This window comes from Glandiceps talaboti, chromosome 16, assembly GCF_964340395.1.
Source record: "Glandiceps talaboti chromosome 16, keGlaTala1.1, whole genome shotgun sequence".
Lineage (NCBI taxonomy): Eukaryota > Metazoa > Hemichordata > Enteropneusta > Spengelidae > Glandiceps > Glandiceps talaboti.
In genome coordinates, this window is record NC_135564.1 from 5,751,677 (window position 1) to 5,774,316 (window position 22,640).

Below are 22,640 nucleotides of genomic sequence, written 5' to 3' on the forward strand. Positions count from 1 at the left end.
TCACGCCGTGGCTTCCCTTTCCTTCTCATTCTGAACTGTTAGTTCAATGTCGCCATCTTGTGCTTGTTTCTCTATTTCCTCTTCTTCATCCTTAGGTTTGTGCTCAATTTTTTCCAACTCTCTCATCATACGAAAGTGCATGGTAGCTGAACATACCCCGTGACTCACACAGTTGATACCTGTGCGTATAGCATCCCTGAAAGTATAACAATCAACGTGAAAATCTACAACAACATTTGTGGAAGATTGTAGAGGCTATCACTTTCAATGTTCAGTGTCAGTGGATAACAGCGCCACCAGAGGCTTTATCTATCTATCTATCTATCTATCTATCTATCTATCTATCTATCTATCTATCTATCTATCTATCTATCTATCTATCTATCTATCTATCTATCTATCTATCTATCTATCTATCTATCTATCTATATATATCTATATCTATCTATCTATCTATCTATCTATATATATATATATATATCTATCTATCTATCTATCTATCTATCTATCTATCTATCTATCTATCTATCCATCTAGGTATCTATCTATCTATCTATCTATCTATCTATCTATCTATCTATCTATCCATCTAGGTATCTATCTATCTATCTATCTATCTATCTATCTATCTATCTATCTATCTATCTATCTATCTACCTACCTACCTACCCACCCACCCACCCACCCATTCATTCATTCACTCATTCATTCATTCATTCATTCATTCAAACTAATAATACTGTACAGGAGTGTACAAGAAGGTTATTAATCTACAAATCATGTGACAGGAAAACAATTGTGTACTAATATAATTTACACGGTTTTACTTTCAACTTGTCAATAAACTAAAGTGACGAAAACCAGATTTCATCACTTTATTAAGAACGAATACTAGAGGTGTATACTTACAATAGCCACTCCATGGCAATAAGAAGACCTATAGCTTCGATAGGTATATTGGTAGTTGTACAGATTTGTACAATGGCGACGATACTGGCACTTGGAACTGACGGCAAACTAAAGGCAATCACCATGGCCAGAATGCTGCGGAGGAACGAGATGAGGCAATTGTTATCTTAAAGTAACAACTCTGTGAGGAGAAATTACCTTCAGTAACTGATAATGTTTGCTCAGACGTGTTCACAAGAAAATATGCAGTAGATGCTAAATACTTACGCCATGACGACGATCTGACCAGCAGTCAACTGTAGCATTGATGCCTGTGCTAGGTACAGGGAGCTAGCCATGATAAACATACACGAACCATCACGATTGAATGTAGCACACAATGGTAACACAAAACTATTGACACTCCTATGGACATAACTGTTCTTTTCCAGATTCTGTATCAACGTAGGTAAGGTGGCAGCACTGAAATAGATATGAAAAATAAAGAAACTCAAAATTCACTTATCATCATCATCATCATCATCATCATCATCATCATCATCATCATCATCATCATCATCATCATCATCATCATCATCATCACCACCACCACCACCACCATCACCACCATCATCACCATCATCATAATCATTATCACCATTATCATCATCATCATCACCACCACCACCACCACCACCACAACCATCATCATCATCATCACTACCATCACCACAACTACCACCACCACCGTACCCCCACCCCCACCCCCCCCCCAACAAACATACACCACCACCACCACCACCACCATCATCATCATCATCATCATCATTGAAACTCCCTTTCCATTTTAGTGTTCCTTACAAGACGGGAAAGTCTCTCCTTCTTTAAAAGTCTACACCTTTAATTTGGGGGTGGAAAAGTAAGATCTCAACTTTCAAGGTCGAATATGCTTTTATGAATCCAAAATGGAAGATAAGGAACTCAGAAGTGCGAACGGAAAGGAGAATGGAAACCAAAATGAAATGATCAATACCTGCTTTTAGTAATCATTGCAATCAAAATGGCGTCGGTGTAACCCCAATACACTTTATAGAGTATCTTTCTACATACAATGAAATGTATCAATGGTAATGTGATAAACATGTGTATGGATTCTCCGATGATTATGGCGGCAGAAAACATTCCTAGGGTTGTCCAAACAGAGGACACATCGCCAACTCTTAGTAGGGCCACAGCAATCAGACTAGTTGTGCCAATTGGTAGAGTCCTGAAATGATAAGAGTGTGTGTACTTACCATGTATATTTAGTATGGGAAGTAAGATAGAGATATATCACTTATATGTAGTTAAAATAGAGACATACCACATATATGTAGTTAAAATAGAGAGATACCACATATATGTAGTTAAAATAGAGACATACCACATATATGTAGTTAAAATAGAGACATACCACATATATGTAGTTAAAATAGAGAGATACCACATATATGTAGTTAAAATAGAGACATACCACATATATGTAGTTAAAATAGAGAGATACCACATATATGTAGTTAAAATAGAGACATGCATGTCTGTAGTCAGAATAGAGCCATACATATATGTAGTTAAAATAGAGAAATACCATGTATGTAGTTAAAATAGAGACATACCACATATATGTAGTTAAAATCTTGAATATGATGACTCTTAAAGACTGCAGAAAACCAAGCATTGTTTTACTGGCCTCTCGTTCAACACTCATTGCCATTCCAAACATGATGCAGAAGATTACTACACCTACAAATAAAATAAACCACTGTGACGTAATGAATATTAAAATAGGAAAACCACACTCACTCACTCACCCATCAACTCTCACCCACTCACACTTATTAACTCACTCAGTGTGACTCTGACTCGCTCATTAACTCACTCAACGTGACTCGCTCACTCACTCACTCACGTACTCACTCTCACCCACTCGCTCCCTCCCTCACCCACCCACTCACTCACTCACTCACTCACTCACTCACACTCATTCATTCATTCACTCACTCACTCACTCACTCACTCACTCACACTCATTCATTCACTCACTCACTCACACACACACACACACACACACTCACTCACTCACTCACTCACTCACTCACTCACTCACTCACTCACTCACTCACTCACTCATTCATTACCTTTTCCATTCACTGAGCCACCTTGTTCATATATAGTCAACATATAATTTGAAGTCTGTACAAACCTAGTAGATTCATAGGTCCTCCAATAACAGTATTTTTGTCAGTGACGAAAGTCGTTGTAATATTCGTTCCATTGACCAAAGTGGTTAAATCATCAGTTTCGTACTCTGTGTGGGTCTGAAAATAAATGAGACAGTGAAAATAGACCTATTTTTTCCCTTGGAAATGACAAATATAGTTGGTCAAAAAATGAGGTAGAAGTAGTCCTCTAGATAATCGATACTTACCGAATGAATACAGGCCATAACAATGTTTTCTGGGACTATATTCCTACAAAGTAACATAAAGTGAATTAGTGTGTCGTTGAGGGCGACAAACAATCCGATTACAAACCGGCCTAGGAGAATTCGAAGATAGGTTTGTTGTATTTTTGTCACATCAAGTGAGCTTATTCACTGCGTTTTCTTTAGATATACAACGGATATTGGCTTACTCGTTTCTCTTTAACCAGTCTATTGCCTGTCTCTCTGTCTGTCTCTCTCTATCAGTGGTTATTATGACATACCCGAGTAAAGATGCTTACCGTTATTATGGCCTACCTGAGTAAATCAGCAAACACGTCTTGAGTCTCATAACGTGTTGGAGTATATGTAGTGTTGCGATCATAGGACGAACCAGGTTGCATTATAGAAACTAGGGTCAACCCTGTCATACAACTAATGAAGAGAACGGACCAGATGTATGCAAATACCATCATACCCATTTTACCATTGACTCTGATATCCAACGTTGCAACAGCTGTGTATGCAAACAAAAACTTGTGATAAAATTCATCGCACACACACACAAATTTTTTTTTTTAAATAGTTGACGTTTCGAGATTAACCCTTTAAAGAGCTTATAAGTACACATATTTCTGAAAAAAAATGGCGTGGAATTGAAAACGACGAACAAAAACAGAAAGAACGCATTAATTTTTGAAAGTTGGGGAAAAATGCTTCCGAATCACAAAGAAATCATGAATTTTCAATCAACATCAAAATATGTTTTCACGGTTTCAAATTTAAAAAAAAAACTAACAAAGAGAAAGTTCATGTCACCCCTTTCCTTTGAATTCATTCTGTATTTTAAGATCATTGTCTCACTTTGAAATGCCTTGAACTACTGTACCTGTTTATCTCATTGCGTATCTACTGAATAGCCATCAATTTAGTTAAATAGTTATATTGATTCATAGAAAAATATTTTGTAAAGGTTACATTTGCCGACGCATTAGTCTCTGATTCTTCCTCCAACTGAAGGAAAAAAATCGATTGTTTCGTAATCATTTTATCGGAACATTTAGCACTTCAAAAATCCTTTAATAGTTCCATTACGTTTGTAACAAATTCTTCGTGCTCTGCAAAGAAAGCCAGCTGTTAAATCACCAAGTATGTGCCTTCATTGAGTGTATTTAATTTGGGAGACCGGACCTTGTCGGCTTTTGTCGTAGGTTATGCAGTTTATAATTAGTATTTTCAATCAATGTCCTTGGTGAATCTTATGTCAATGCAATAAAGCGTATACCGTTAACCTGACCGAACATTTGCAGCAGGTTTTGTATTCTTTCTGCAATCTTTTCAGATAAAAATTAAAAATCTTTAATGCGAGCCCTGGATTTGTTGAATTTAACGCAAACGTGGAACATGGTGTGATGTAATTTGTAAGACTTAAGAGGGAGAGGTGAGGCGCAGAGGAGAAGGGAGGGGAGGGGAGGGGAGGGGGGGTGGCATTAATAATCTAAAAGGTTGCCCATGCCATCATTCTTTATATACGTAATACCATGTAATCAAGAAGATCGCTAGATGTGATCAAGATTTTTCAACCTTTTTTTCAAATTCACGTACTACAGTAAAAGTTAAACATCAAAACTTTCATTTTATCGTATCCAAAACCCTTTATGGTATTTACCCTAATTTTTTAGACGAAACATTCGGGTTCTAGGGGACTTTAAACTTTTCGTATTGTGACCTGGTTAATTTTAAGTGTTATTTGATATAATGTTACCAACGGGAATCTCCAAAGTTTGAACTTTTGAACCCTTTAACTCGATATGCAACACATCATCAGGGGTCTCCTCAAACCTAGGAAAGTCACTCTATTATCAAAACATAACCTAATTCGTAACCCACTTACACGAAACCTATTATATTTTTGAAAAGTTTCAGCCTGGTCAGAAAAGAATAGTGTACAATACATTTGAATATTATGAGGTTTTAAATCTGTCAGTCTAACTCTAATAGTGATTATACATTTACAGTCAAACACGACAATATATCAGCACGATTGAGAATTTTTATTAGGTAAACCTCCCCTCAATACAATTTCAATCAAATTTTGTAATATGTTGGCATCGAGTTTTTTCATGTCATGCATGAACACTGTGACAAAACTAATTGCATTAATAATATCAAGGCTTCCTTTCCAAACTCGTCTGTATAATACAGTGATTATCTGAGTAGAAGGAAACGTATAGAATACAATACCTATCCAGGTACGTGTTGAATATATTAGCGGAAGAGTCAATTGTTCGCAAGTATTGATCAAGCCTAGAGACGAACTTCGATGAGGAAATTAAACGACCTTGTCATTTTACACACCGCACTAGAAATATTGGTTCACATTAACGTGTACGTCACACAGTGTGCTAGTAACAAATTGATTCGGAGTTCAAAAACAATTAAACTAAACAGGACAAAATTTGAACCAAAAACCACCAATACCAAATAGAATGAAAACTCTAAATAAATGAAATTGCACCTATCATCTCAATGTTTACTTTGAACAGAGCTTGTCAGATTTTAAAACCACAACATTGTGGATGTTTACTTTTTTACGCCTAACAACACTATTATTAATTTATGCACGGGTGTTGTTGTTGTTGTTGTTGTTGTTGTTGTTGTTGTTGTTGTTGATGATGATGATGATGATCATAAAGATTAAATCGAAACTAGAAATAATATAATATATATTGTATACATAATCTATAATAACAGAAATTTCTTTTACTGAAACATTCATATTTTTTTAATGATTCAAATTATATACGGTGAGCTACGTACACATGTATGTATGTGTATACGATATGAACAAAATGACATATTGCCAACAAAAATGAAGGTGCAATCATACGTTATTATGTGAAGTAGGGGGTTATAGGTGTATAATCAATTTTGAATGATCGCTCTTTATTGCTTGAAACCTCAAAATTACTCGCAACGCATTTTAATATTATAGTAACATGCGTGAGAAGGGGGGGGGGGTACCCGGGGTCAACATCTTGCATAAGTACTACGCTATGTCTTTTTTATAGGCTTTACAACATACGCATACATTTATAGCGTTATCTATATTCTGCATACGTTTATTATTATATGAATCGTTAATTTTCATAGCCAGATCTTTCTAGCCATTTTTAGTTTTGTAGAATTATGGTACGAATGTTATAGTGAATATTACAAAACACAAAACCGATAAAGACAAAAAAATTAACAGTTTGTCATGTTAACTCATAACGCAGGCAAATATCAATATTCATAAGATTGCAAGCTGATTTGATCTGTCACGAACCGTGACCTAACTCTACGCATCGCTAAAACACACTAAATATTTCTTTATTGTTTTAAATTGTGAAAGACAACGTACAAACAAAAGCAGGTTCATACCTGTGGTTGTGCATGATATAACAAGGGGTAAGATGGACAATTTTAGCCCACGAAGAAATAACTCCCCAGGCATTCCAATCCACATCAAAACATCCCTGGACAGCTCGACCCCCTGCAAAATTGCAACAAAGTAACAAGGTTGTTTACCGCAAAGAAATTGACACGAGTACAATAATATGAAAAATAACGACTTTGGAATATAATAATTTACCGTGTATTTGTAATTCTAATATTCTAAAAACCAGTACAGAGTGGAGGTAATCAAGATGCTACGTATCGTCAAAGGTTTTAAACTCATTATGCTTGAAACTCAGGGCAATAAATACTACGGAGATCTGAATCACGTTCTGTGCACAACACTCGTGAACAGCTAATTGTCAGTCGACGTACGTTTAAGTTTAAAATTGCTAAAAACTTTTGAGATAAAAATATGAAATAGTGAACTTACCTGCAACGAAAAGCCTATAATGAATCCTAAGACGACACCAACAAGGGTGAGAAGAAGAAGCAAATTGTCCTTCGCAAACTGTTTCAGACAGCTTTTCGAAAAGGTGATAGGAAAGCGAGGACCGCCACTATCGCCGTCTTCCCTTCCGCACGGTCCACAACACTTCATTGTTACACCAGTTTCAAATTATAACCTGCAGTAAATAGAATATCTTATTAAAAGTTCTTCTACCACAATATTTAAAAAACACCAGGATTTGAATTCATCGCAGACATGTCGTCCATCGAGTGATTGTGTACGTGTGTCTGCAACTGTCCTGATTTTTCATGGAAAGCGAATGTGCAACGTCACAGATTTGCAACACCATACAACACTGATCGAACACATTCAAAACGAAATACGATAACTTTTAACACATTGTATCATTCTGTGGCATGACACAGCTGTCAATCAAATTTCACAGTTTTGATGTAAACGCCAGTAGGACTAATCTGATATTCATTGCACGTTCAATCTATTCATTGATTTTAAGCTTTGATGATTGCTTAAACCAAATACAATATAAGTGTCTATCAACACACCATGTTACTAGTATTTGACAAGAAGACTGCATATCATTATAGTTTTGTAATTTTCCTATTAATATTAAAATTTATTTTCATAGTCTCAATAATGTCTTCTATATTACTCGAGGGGTGCAGATAAGTTTAAATCAATAAAAGTCTCTATTATGTGGAATTTATTATTTTTCGTATTTTATTTTTGAAAATTTTAGTGCTTATTTTCTCTAGGGGTTATTAAATGTGATAATCAAAATAGGTATCTATAACTGAATGCCTCGAAGTGTAATTTGTTCATAAAATTTCTGTTTTAGAGCTGTAGCCGATTTTCTTTTATATGTGTATATATATCGCTTCATTAAACATAGTTGAGAATTTAATGGTTTTTGTTGGATATTCAATTTTCATGAATTGATACATATAAAGTTCTCGTTATTTCTTAACAGTGTCATTCTCGCTAACGAATGTCAACACTATCAGTATAACATTAGATTAGAATTGTATTGTGGTAACTTGGTACACTTTTTTGTTTAATTTGATGCACATATTGTTTTGTCTAAATGAATACATACTTTAAAGGGGAAACGCTACTCCAGGAAATAAAGATATTTTCATAAACTTTCAGTTCTAGATAGTCATTTCATGATTTCACATCACATCATTTCAAATTCTACGCGATCACCAAGAAACACCATATTGAATCTGTATTTCACCTGCACTATTCTTACAATGATCCACCGCTGCCTCATGAAACTTGGCAGTCATACTTATTCAGTGGTTTCACACTAATATACACGACTCCGAAGTGTTTATTACCTTTAGATAAATAGTCATGAATATTCAGTGTGCGTCTAATACATATGTATATCTGCTAAGTCCCATGAGGCAATGATGGACCATTGTAAGAACGTTAGATGTGAAATCGAGTTTTTCTTAGCAATAGAATAAAATTAATGTGATGTGAAATCATGAAGTGACTCTCCAGAACCCAAAGTTTATGAAAATGTCTCTATTTCCTGGAGTGACATTCCCCTTTAATACATACGACTCATAGTACATACTAATATAAATGTATAATCACTTCAAAGCGATTGGTGTTGTATTCATCACTTTTGCTTTAAACACCTCTCCCAGAGAATATCAGGTATATATGTAGATTTAGATATAGGAGATAACGTAACTACAGGACCATCATCATCACTACACCTCCTCCTCCACCAATACCACCACCACCATCACCACCACCACCACCACCACCACCACCACCACCATCACCATCATCATCATCATCATCATCATCATCATCATCATCATCATCATCATCATCATCATCATCATCATCATCATCATCATCATCATCTTTTCAAATGGAACATTTATTCGTATTTGCCCTAGCTATAAGAGCTTATACAGCGGAGTGCTAAAGTATGTCCATCATCATTATCATCATCATCATCATCATCATCATCATCATCATCATCATCATTACGTCGTCTTTACCGCTGTCATCACCATACACACAATTCCTTCCGTGGTATACCGTGTATACACACAACTTTGATACAGATGGATTGCTGTCCTACTGTGGACTGCTTACATGTACATGTTCATTCTCACGTATACCAGGCAATACTGCTACCGTGTTTAACAAGCTTTGATTTCTCTACCACCCGGAACGTGCTAAAGAACTGTGGTCGTTCCATTTATAATGAAGCTTTAGTGTATTTTCATGTTCTTTTCTGACCTCTCAATTTTAAATGTGACCCCTCTTTTTAAACAGCACAAGGGTCCTTTTTTGTTGTAGTTCTTTGACTCTAGGATTTGACCCGTAAAATTTAGATTTGACATAGCCTGTTGATAAACAATTTGACCCTTTCCTTAAAAAGATCCACCATAAATGCATTGGGCAATTTCAAATGTGTCTACGTAGCAATAAAGTTGTGCATTAACACAAATTTATGGCAATTTAGCGGACAGCTGCTTTAGATGCACGTATTGGTCGCGCTGGTAGTCATCAAACTGGCGACACAGGAATGAAAAACATCTGTTAGTACTAGAGACATGTTGAACAATTTATGAAGGAAAAAGGGTGAATATAGGTTGATGGTAATGATAGCTATGCAATGATGTAAAAAATGTCAGTGTTTTATAAAAGTTCGTATGATTTTACAACTTCTTGTCACCTATTAATAACTAAGGATGAAGGTCACTGCGATGATCACTTTTAAAATGATGCAATTTGTGGCTATTTTTTAGCGTAACTAGTAGAAGAGATAAATAAATAGAATTACAGTAATACGGATAGGAAAGATGATATACAGATCAGAAAAACAGAAATGGGAATACGTAGAGGGAAAGTATACGCATTGTGTGCTCTTAATGGAAACAGGGTTGTCGACCCCGGGTGTCGCCCAGAGATTGTTAGTGTCCTTAAAGTCTCGTATCAAACATCATCACTTTCCAAAAGATGAATGTAAACTTATAGCCATGGCAATTTGAAAGAGAGTACTATGTTAATGTAAAGTTTCTCTCGGACCTCATCTCGCCATGGTCGAGTAAAATACCACACACAGTAATTCAACTGTGTGACTTGTCGCCTCTGTACATGAGTGTCGTCAGCAGTCTTGTCAATCATATCCCAAGGTCACACCATTTCTGTAGAGATGACGAGTCAACAAACTCTTTGGGTCACTTCCCACGACTCATTTCGAACAGGTTTTGTTCACAAATCGTGTCTCGGTTGGCTCTCATTACGTACGCGATTCCTTGTTTAGCCGACGATGGAAGGTTTGTGAACCGTTTTGTACATGTTCTACTTCTGTGACCTCTGCCTACTGATACTTTGATTAACGGCCTTACGATAGAAATAACTGCATGGAGTGTTGTCTAGCAGCTACTGAAAGAGGAACGTTTCTATATCAAAGCATGTGTGAACTTTGACGCAAATTCTTTTAGATAATCACAAGTATTAGTAATGCTCATTCATTCATTCATTCATTCATTCATTCATTCATTCATTCATTCATTCACTCGTTCATCCATTCATTCATTCATTCATTCATTCATTCATTCATTCATTCATTCATTCATTCATTCGATTGACCCATTTATGCATACAAATTAACAAACACCCAGCTCTCCCTTTAAATCTTTACACACAGTTAAATCACTACTACCATTATCAACGCAGGGGTTATCTTCCTGCTAGCGTTTTTCGTATAAAGTTTCATGTAGTGGTTCCAATCAATAGTTACAACCCCCGCCTTGGACTACTCCCTCTTGTGGTGCAACACAATTGGCATGAGAGGCCCTTGGCATATCCACATTGAATGTTTCGTTTACGCCATGCACCCGATCACCGATAGACTTACTGTGGGTAGTTGCAGCATAGGGTTATTATGCGTATTAAAAAGATGTAGAGGAAATATCTAGTATGCAATCAACTGACATAATAATGCCAGAAGACAAATGTGATGTCATAGAAGGCATACATCAACATTAACATATACTAGAAAAATTTAATCAAGGTTTTACGTATTAGTATTTTCACTTCAGTAAAACGTTTGTAAACTCAACTTGCGCCACTTCAACGGATGTTGGACAATGACTTTACTTTCATCAACTTCATTTTTTTTCTCGAAATAAAACTTACTTCTAATTGAAAGTTTATAAACTGATAGTAGTGCTGGCATAATTTTACAGAATGTAGGTGTAAAAATATGTTTATTGGATGTAAATTTAAAGTAACATATGCATGTGTACAGAACGATATATTTGATCATGCAGAGGGGTGGTTTTTTGTGTTTTTTTAACTTACCGTTGTGATGCGTCATGATAATACAATTATGCAGCTACATAGAGCATCGTTAAAATGAACAGAATATGTTGAATCGTGGTGACATGTTACTGAAAACGTACGACTACGTGGCAATTTTGATCTTGGTTGATGGCTACCTTCATTTTATATGTGGTTGAAATCGTGGAAACCTGATGTTCATCTCCAAATTGACCATGCATGTATTTTCTTTACATGTAATGTCATAGGCTATCGGAGATTCCACTGTCATGAAATGTTTGGTGCTAATTTTTTAACTAGAACAAGACCAGGGGTTGCCATTCAAGGTCAAAGGTTAGTGAATTACGTCATCCGAGACCGAAGGTTTAGCGATGTACAAGACAGTTATCAAAATTCTTTACCAAACAATCATGCTCTCATTTACAATGTAATGCCTTCACTGTCTACTCGGCGCGTGTAAAACAGACAGTCAGGTTCCAAAATCTGGCATGCATTTAATGGTTGCAGTTATTAAACACTCGTAAAGGTCACGACCTTTGTGCTATCGTCGACTCTGAAAGGGGGCCATCAATCACATATACCCCGTGTAAGGAGTGAATTTTAAGAAGAGGAAGAGAGTATATTACAGCGCTTTTCCCAAAAGCGAGTCAAAGCTACCAAATAAACTATCAAGATCAGTGAGCCTGATCACAAGGTTTCATGTTGAGATAGACACCGAGCAAAAATATTAATAAGCGGCAATGATTGTATCCGTATGACTTTGCCATAATGAACAATACAGTGATCAACGAATCCTACACGTTCTATATTTAACAAATAATTAGTATATATTGAAATGAATGCTTTTTTGAGTTAATGAGAATTCATAAGTTTACAATCTAACGTAAGTCCTAATTACTGGCGCTTTCCTCGCCCCAGGAAGGAATTGAAGAAAAAAATGTCACCATGTCATGGCGTCACCCCCAACTGTAGGCTACATATACACCAACGAAAGTTGAACCTCGAATCTAGCTGTATATCAAGTGTAAAATTAACATGTAACGCCGTAAGGTCGATCCAGAAATAAACTCACACCTGTTACATGTCAATGTTGATGACGTCACAGGATCCTAGATGTCATTGGTAAATATCTCTGTTTTATGTTATGGTTGCCACCAACATTGAGCACAGTACGACATACCGAAATGCAGACCACCGTACCGTTGGCTAGGGAAGCTTTAATTGAGTCGAACCGGAACTTAGCCGTTGGCTTATACAAGAATTGTCACATTTACTCAGTTGCATACTGTTGGCCGATGCAAGAAGCTTTAGGGAACCTTCCGTAATTACGGTGGGGGGGGGGGTGTCAGGGCTAGGCTGTTACGTAAATTATTACCCTCCCCCGATTTTGGCGTGCTAAAAAGTTACCCTCTCTCAATTTCCTTTCTAATATGTGACCACCCTCCTATGAATATTTTTACTTTTTTAAAATTTAGTTTAGATGCTTGGAAAAGGACACTAATCCCAGAATCAATTGTTTAAAAGGTTTATTCCCACCGCTGCCACCACGTTGAAAGTCTTAAAGGCATTGGTTATTTCCCAACTACTACCCCTACAGTAAATTTGATTGAAGGCACGGCATTAATCAGTACATCTGGTTGGATCTCTTTTGCTGAATGAGCTGAAGGCCAGAATGTTAACTCTCGAATTAAACACTAGATGGACACACTTCCAACATTGTTTGGATCGAGGTCAACATTTCTACATCGTTACTGTCCCTGATATCTTACCCAGCTGTTCCCGTTTTACTCCCGCTTCTCTCCTCATCACATCACAACTGGCAATTAATTCACAATATGGTTGTAAGTAGCGATTTGATGATATGGTCTGATATATCATGGTACTAACACTTAGCCATCATTTGAAGCAACATTGGGCTGTTCATTACCATGGTTACAAGGATACTACAGTAAAAAGTGAAACCTGTTTTGAGCAGCTTATATCAGTAGGTAATAACAAGGACAACCATATTTAATGTGTGAGGGGTCACTAAGTGTGCACCTATAGGCCTATGCGTTAACAAATAACAAGGAAATTAATTTCAGTTTAATTACTAAATTTGTTATTTGTGTTCCAATCATTTATATACCTCACTATGTAATACTTACATATATTCTAGCCATATTGCACGGAGTTTGCATATAATGTATGCATAAAGCCATAATTTAAGGCAAGATTAGTCTAGTTCATTACCATGGTTACAAGTTTGCTATGGTAAAAGTGAAATCTGTTTTGAGTACCTCATAGCAATAGACAATAACATTGACAAATATAGAGTCGGCAATTAAATAATATTAAGTTCTGAGGACTCACTAAATGCACCTATAGGCCCTATGCGTTAACATAGGGCAAGCAAATTAATTCACCTTGATTTTGCTCTCTGTGCTCCAATTATTTATATACCTCATTATGTTACAAGACCCATTCAAGGTAACATAACACCCAGCCATTCAATGTCACATAATGGCCAATGTACCCCGAACCGATTTGGCAGCAGTGGGGTGTAGAGCCTAGAACCAGTGGCAGCGATGGGATTCCAAAATCACACAAAATTGCTAAGTTAGACAATACAATGACTCAAAGTAAAATGTGACCCTTTCCCAAATCCCATTTTCTAAAATATGGCCTTCCCGAGAACCGATTACTAAAAAGTGACCCCCTCCCATTCCCCCACCCCCTGTAATTATTGAAGGCTCCCTTAATGGCTGAATCTGATTTACTACTCTGCAGTAAAACTTGAAATGGAAATGTCATCGAATCAGCACTTCATATCATGAAATTAAGTACCACAACATAAAAATCTACTTGTATCAAAATGGCATATATAACTTTTAAAATATTGTAATTCAAATCTAAGTTTCTTTAATATGCTTGTAACAAATTTACTGAGAAATATAATGCCACATATAAAAACACTCATTAGGAAACCCCTGTAGTGGGGGTAAAGTTAAGTGACCTATTTCTTAACATTTATGCCAGGATAATTAGTTCAAATAGTTTTGAATATGCCAAACTAATTAAAACTAAAACTCGATGTTTTTTTATGTTTGATCTATGCTCCTGTCACATCAAAATCAAAATACGAGTTCCATGAAGGTTGAAAGCCCTGAATACCACTCAACGTTGTTGCGTTCTGATATCATATCCAGGCACGTGCGTTATTTTCAAAATAGATTTCACTTTTATTCTAACATTTTTAGTTCACTTTACATGTAATGGGTTATAATGAAAGGGTTCACTTTACGCTAACTACCTCGGGAAGCGCTTCTCCCAGGCCTAAAAGTTCGCGGCAAATCCTCCATAGGTTTTGTGTTTCATCAACAAATATATAAGCTTACACGAAGGTACATAACTTGCTGTATTACTGTATTAGTATTTGTATTGAGTATGCAGTGTGTTCAAAACAAACAATCCACCCCAATATGTTGTATTCTAGAATAGTATTCTGCAATTAATGCCCTGTAACGTATGAGTCTCAAAATAAAAAAATACCATCATTGTGTTTATGTCGCCTGGATTTGATATTAAACCGTGGTCATGCGTACAATTACTTTATCAGCTTACAATATGTCTGTTTATCACTTGGTGTTCAGCGGCGTAATAAAACAATCTCATATTTCACAACTTTTTGTGTTTTCACAAATGTGTAATGGTTTCTGCCACTGAACACAATGTTTTACTTTGTGAATGCCTTGTAATAAGTACCATATATCTTCAGATTCGGTTTGAAATATATTTTGGATGTGATGAAACATTGCGATAATCTTTTTTATTTTATCTTGTTTCGCACACCCCACGCACGCGTATATATATATGTGTGTGTATGTATGTATGTGTGTATGTATGTATGTATGTATGTATGTATGTATGTATGTATGTATGTATGTATGTATGTATGTATGTACGTGTATGTGTGTATGTATGTGTGTATGTATGTGTGTATGTATGTATGTATGTATGTATGTATGTATGTATGTGAGGTGGATGGGTGGGTGAGTGTTGGGGGTGTTTAATTTTGATACAGAATATGTCAAATGTCATTTCCAAGCTGTATGCATGAAATCCCCCCCCCCCCCAGCATCATTTAAAATGTGGTTTGGTGGTCAAATTTTATATAGAAGCTACAATTAACACATCAGAAGTTCACATCCTTTCTAAATCATTGGTTTCCTTGAGGACAATTATCAAGTACTGCGTAAATAAAGTGCAACCCGCTGACATCAGTTGAAAGTTTACGGGGCTAGAGGTTTCACACGCTCTTTCTTACACTGTAAAATCTGGGGTCGTTGATGGGCGGAAGCCGATAACAACAACTGGTGAACTTTGGAGAAATCGAATTCGGTTGTCATGGCAGCACAATGCCGAATAGGCTCTTCAGCTCGTATAAATGAAAACTGAAATGTATATGATGTGAATTCACGTGAGAGACTCATCCACCGCTGTATATAACAACTTATTGTTTTCTTTGCAATTCAGCAGTTTGTTCTATTTGTGAAAGAATGAGAACGCAAAGTGTATGGCCTACGTTATATTTATTTGTAGTCGCACTGGAAACATTATTCGAACATCGGGGTCAAAGGTTAAGTTGAAATACAAAAATTTAATTGGTAAAGTTTTGGGTTTTTTTAATCATCGTTCGTGCATCTTTGAAGATTTCGTTTGAATGACGCAATGTCTTCGTTGATAGTCAATTTGTATTGCATGACAAATAAACACGTTTCAATAAATACAAATTACAGCACATGGAAGAATTAGTACATACATAAAAAGTGATATTATGAGAGCCCCACTGTTTACTTTAAACTTTTACATGTTACCCTTACTGCAGGGAGTCGACCATTCTGGTAACATTTCGTGTTTACAATCTCCACACTTGTTCATTTTCAAGGACGTACATGAACATGACGATACATCCAAGAAAAAACAACTAAGTTTTAAAAAAATCCAAAATCGTGACACGAAATTGCAACCGATCGAGAGTATGTAATGATGAAGATTAATGTTTCAATCCAGACAAATGTCAGAGCGTCTTTGATAAAATGACCCTCATAAATAGTCTATGCCAAATGCTTTCAGCTGACAAGATCGCAACCAATTTACCAGGGACTGGACAACTTTTTTCCTTGACCCCATTGTCTTCATAAAAAAATTGATGTAATCGAAACACTAAACTTACAGTGTGAAAGTAACATCGTTGATGTAATATATATCTTACCTGGAAATAACAGCAATAATCTAGAAATCGACGAAGCGTTGGTCCCTGTCGATTTCGAGCTTTGGTCTTGCTAAAAAGGTTCCGTTACCGCAGTATCAGCACGCACTAGTGTTCGAGTGTGATCTACTCATCTGCGGTCCTCGGTCACGCCACTCGCATCAATTATCCGAACCCCTCCATAGAGACGGATATGAGCGCATTGAATTTCATTTGAAAGCGAGGCTGTCAACCGACCCGTGGATGGAACTCTCTTCCATCATTAACATACAATTGAAAACCAGGTTACCAGCTACTCCGAGAATAAGAATTTCCAGGCGATGGGGTCCATCCTCGAGATGATAACTACGGTATGTAAATATTGCGACAAAAGCACGTGAATCTAACAAAACATAGTTTACCATTTTAAATTGATAAAAACATCCTGTCCAGAGAGAGAGAGAGAGAGAGAGAGAGAGAGAGAGAGAGAGAGAGAGAGAGAGAGAGAGAGAGAGAGAGAGAGAGAGAGAGAGAGAGAGAGAGAGAGAGAGATGGACCTTCATACATACACGTACGTACCTTTATGCATTTAGAGACAGACATGCATATAGAGACAGACAGACAGACAGACAGACAGACAGACAGCCAGACAGACAGACAGACAGACAGACAGACAGACAGACAGACAGTTACAGAGTATTACAGAATTAGAAAGAGTAGGGACGATCTCAAAAGGAGATTATATGAGGTATATACGTAGTGACAGATTTCAATATAATATGTATAAGTAAATAATGTATCGCTATGTGTGAATTTGATATGTTCTCATTAAAGTCGTATAAAAATGTACAATTTAGAAACATGACTTGTTACAAAGTGATAACAAAAGGACTTTTGTGGCTTCAATTTTTTGTATTGTGTTAAGGATTTCCTTAAACAGGTTTCACTTTAAGTATTCAACTGAAATCTTCGATAGATTCGTATTCTCTCCACATATCATTGAATTAAAGACACAATCTAAGCTATACTGACACTCTAAGTATACAGGATGGAGGAACATCAAAGTAGACAGTTCTACATCATAAGTCAGGCCAATGACTGTCGAACAGTTAGCTTTGATGGTCTATCCACTGACTGGTTGCAGCTGTCACTTTGTAAGGCTTTAAAGATACATAAAAACTGTTTTGATGACCGCAGATGTAGTTTTATTGCGTTCCGAAAGATTTCATTCTCTGTAATTATTTCATCATCTTGTCGTAAGGAGACTCAAGTAACTCATCAATGCAAACATAATAACTCTAGTAGACACTTAAATGCCGCCGTTTTAAGGACACTACTGTATGATGTCGATATCGATAATGTACCATTCCCAAATGAAATAGTAAAACATGCATGGCATACATACATACATACATACATACATACATACATACATACATACATACATACATACATACATACATACATACATACATACATACATTCATACATACATACATACATACATACATACATACATACATACATACATACATACATACATACATACATACATACATACATACATACATACATACATACATACATACAGATGAAAGAATAATTCCACCTAGCTTAATTTTTTTTATTTACCTGATTATTCTCATGTAAACGTAAGACGTAGATGGAACACAGAGTGTAGAAGGAGTCGCGTTATTGACTGGCGAGGCCTTTATTCAAATTATGAAGGTAAACGTAGGAATTTCATTCTAGTGTCAACATATTTCAAGTCATACTGTCGACCGCATATGCTGGACCCACAGGAAATGAATGAAAATATTGACGGGAAAATTCATGATAATAGGTATTTAAATTGAAACATAACGCTGGACAGAAATTATCTTCACCTGAATGACTTGAAATTTGTCGTTCGTCTCTTTAAGGTTTTTAGGAGCTGTACACTTTTACGAGTATTAGTAGTAGCTTTAGTTACCCTTCAAGCGTTAATTAACCCGTTCAACTTGGTCACCCTTGCTTTAAGTTTCTGACCTCACCGTGAGGCAGAAATTTACAGGGAAGCTGGAATTCTTTACCATTGGGTTATTTCTACTAAAGTTGTGACTCAGGGTTAAATATTATCAAGTTACACAAATTGAAGAGAAAAATACTGTCGTTAATGGCTGAGGAAAGACTGAACTGATTTTAGATCTTTACTTATAATACACATAATGCACTAAGTAGTATACGTATTCAGTGTCCCTTCTTTTGACATACTTTCGTTTCCTATTTCAGAACTTATTTTAAATTGTTAGAGAAATATGGTAAATGTGGGAAGCTGTGTGGATTATTTCAGCAGTATAAGAGAAGCTTCAAACTGTCAACAAAAGAGTTGGCAATTAGCTTATTCTGAAAGAGGGCACTGTGAATGGTTTGCAAACTTCCAACATTTCTAATTATTGATAATGAAATAAGCTATTATAATATTGGCCCTGGAATATGAATACTTTTATCAAGGAATTAGATATACGACTTTTATTTGAAATCTACACAAATTTTGATATGAAAATTATTCCTACATTCAATATTATCTTTATTTCATTTTCTGACTTTGAGACTTGCCTTGCCTAAAGTATCCATTATTAACTTTATTTTTATTTTTTTACTATAAGATTTGCCTAGTACAATATTATGTATTTAACATACATTGTAAAACAGTGTACAACTCTGTGTACATATTTACTCTCACGACGTAAAGTGGAACTGATAATTAGTTCTGGATAAAATACAGTCAACTCGTTTTATTTTAGAAATACATTTCGTTCTTGCCTCATTTATGATCCATTTTAATAATAATGTTATTTAGTACCTCCATAAATTGATTTGATTTGAATTATTTATTTTATTTCACCAGGTACAAAACAGGGAACAATGTATATATCGCATATCAAAGCTTAAGCTAGCTATAGAAATGACAAACAGCTAGCCATAGATGTGGCGAGGGGTACGGTCTGAGCTAGTGTATTAAGTACATAAAAGAGGACATACAAAACAAAACAAATTTAAATGCGATATGTGTGATACTTTCGTTTTGTTATTTGACCCTACTATAATGATGTAAACGTTGCACGTTTCTCCAAACATCATGTTTAAGTTCTTAGAGACAAAATGAAATGCATCATCATCATCGTCGTCATCGTCACCACCACCACCACCACCACCACCACCGTCATCGTTATCGTCATCATCATCATCATCAACATCGATATCATCATCACCACCACCACCACCATCACCACCATCATGGTATACAGGTACCTTCTTTCATAGATACCTCGTGTGTATATAACGGTAAGTGGAACGGTATTCTCTCCGGATAAACTTTTAGTCATGTCTTCACTTAAGGCTATACCTTTATCTTCCTAATCACGTCGATACAGGAAAGAGACGGACAAGTAAATAAATCTTTTCTCAAAAAGGTGAAAATATATTCTCAACACGTAGTTTGATGCCTAGAGGATCCCGTGCTGTATTTTATCCGTATAAGCAAGACAGACGACCGGAAGATGTTGATTGTACCAACCGACAATACTTACAATAGAGATATGTTTAGTACACCGTATGACTTGACTTGACAATTACGTCTTCCTTTATACGGGGATGTGTGTAAGAGTGAAAATACAAAATAACTGAGACCTCCACACCGGTGTAGTAATAAAAGAACGGTTCGTATATTTTATACAGAAGGCAAAAGCTCGGTAGGGGTCGGAAACTAGTAAGGAATTTTGGTTGTTGATAACATTTCTACACACCACTGTGTGGGATTCTTGCTCTATGGTTGCTCTCAGACAAATATTCTACGCAAAGTTATTCACTGTGAGGCAATATGCGTTAGAAGTTCACAAACTGCCTGCCTGCCTGCCTGCCTTTCTGTTTGTTGTATGTATGTATGTATGTATATCTCTCTGTCTGTCTGTCTGTCTGTCTGTCTGACTGTCTGTCTATCTGTCTGTCAGGCCGTCCGTCCGTCCATCTGTACCTCCGTTCGTCTATATATATACCCGTCCGTCTGTCTGTCTGTCTGTCTGTCTGTCTGTCTATGTCTGTCTGTCTGTCTATCTATATATCTATCTATCTATCTATCTATCTATCTATCTATCTCTCTCTATCTATCTATCTATCTATCTATCTATCTATCTATCTATCTATCTATCTATCTATCTATCTATAAATCTATCTATCTATCTATATGTCTGTCTATCTATCTGTCTATCTATCTATCTATCTAGATCTATATATATGTATATCTGTCTATCTATCTATCTATCTATCTATCTATCTTGTTTTCATAACTTTCATATTCTTTGTCTTATTTACAATTCTATACAAGGTAACAATTCAAATTCTGTACTACACACGTGCTACCACTCTGCATTTCAAACGGTAGATGCATACCATTATACCTAAATGAAATGATGGTGATATACCGTTGACCATGACCTTGCTCACCTTAATACAAGTGTTAAGTTTCTTGTCATTTGTTCCTAGGGTTGTTTGACTTTAATACCATAGCAGGAATTCTAACAACTTGCGACATTCGTATACTTTTCTGTGTTTCTCATCATCTCTCGCCTGACCACGCTGATTCTTCTCGTGTCACTCTGTTTAGTTTGATATTAGCGACATGCTGATAGTTCAGGGATGGAAGGGCTGATGCTTTAAATCTTGCAATACTGAATGGGTTGTATACAGTGATGTCTAAACTTCTTTCAAAATGCATACACATGGACATACCACTTTCTGAAAGTAATCGCTTGTGTGATGACATAAAGTGTCATCTGGACTAATATATGTTAGAATAGATAGCCCTCGATTGAGTTCAGAGTGCACGCAAGTATGTATCAAGAATTAGCCAATTGATCGACCGTGCTCTTCGTTGTATCCTCGTAACGTTTATGTACACATCCCCAAAATAGAGACAGAGACAGCGGATATATAGCGCCCTGAGCCAGGGTCACGTCATGTCACACCACGTCACGTCACGTCACGATCACCATGAATTGCATCACTGCGGTACGCAGATACAATGTATGTGTATTCATCGAAACCTAATACGAAGCGGGTTTTTTGTGTTTTTAATGAATGAATGATATACACAACATAAGAAAGTGAACTACGGAGTGGGGTACATGCGAAAGGTAATTTTTGTTTTTAAAAGGTGTCTTGCTGTATACTAATGTATAAGTATTGACAAAGGGGCGTTCTGTATTGAAACGTATGGACTCAAAGAGCTGTGACTGAAAGAGTTGTAGTGCTTGGTGTGACAAATCGAAAGATGTACTAGTCAATCATCAGCTACAAAAAATGAATACTTCCCTGTATTTTTTAGTTTTCATTTATTGTTGAGAATTGCCCAAATGAACTTTAATTCTAGCAGACGACAGTCACATTGTACTGCATTAATCGCAATGTATTTAACACCTTATTTCATGTATCATTCATAATACCTCAACATTGTATATTTCATTAATGTTTCCTTTTATTTTTAAAAACTTGCAATTCTTAACATTGCAAATTGATTTATGCCAATATATATTTTCAATATTTCGACTGTTACAAAATCAACCCTAATTATTTTCATAATTTCTATTGTAGTACGAAACACAGTTAAAGAATCGGTAAAGCCCCAGCTATCGGCTTATATTTCAAACTAAACCGTCAAAATTGTGCTGTGGCTTCAAAATAGTATTACAATGCGTACGGGGGTTATGATCTATGTATTGACAATGAAAACAACAGTCGTCAACTGTGTTTATTGTAAAATAAAAATTGTTATTCCATTGATGCAGAGTATTCGA

At 36.1% G+C, this 22,640-nt stretch overlaps 1 protein-coding gene across 1 annotated transcript; it reads right to left on the bottom strand.

Moving 5' to 3' along the window:
- Nucleotides 1–16,890, bottom strand: LOC144447720 (excitatory amino acid transporter-like). The gene is made up of 11 exons (XM_078137799.1): nt 16,831–16,890; nt 7,221–7,413; nt 6,773–6,884; nt 3,668–3,866; nt 3,356–3,398; nt 3,131–3,245; nt 2,544–2,670; nt 1,922–2,155; nt 1,177–1,371; nt 910–1,044; nt 1–196 (listed from the first exon to the last, which is right to left on the bottom strand). The coding sequence occupies exons 2-11, from the start codon at nt 7,386–7,388 to the stop codon at nt 1–3; spliced, it is 1,524 nt and encodes a 507-aa protein (XP_077993925.1). The 5' UTR covers nt 7,389–7,413; nt 16,831–16,890.
- Nucleotides 16,891–22,640: the final 5,750 nt, after the last annotated feature.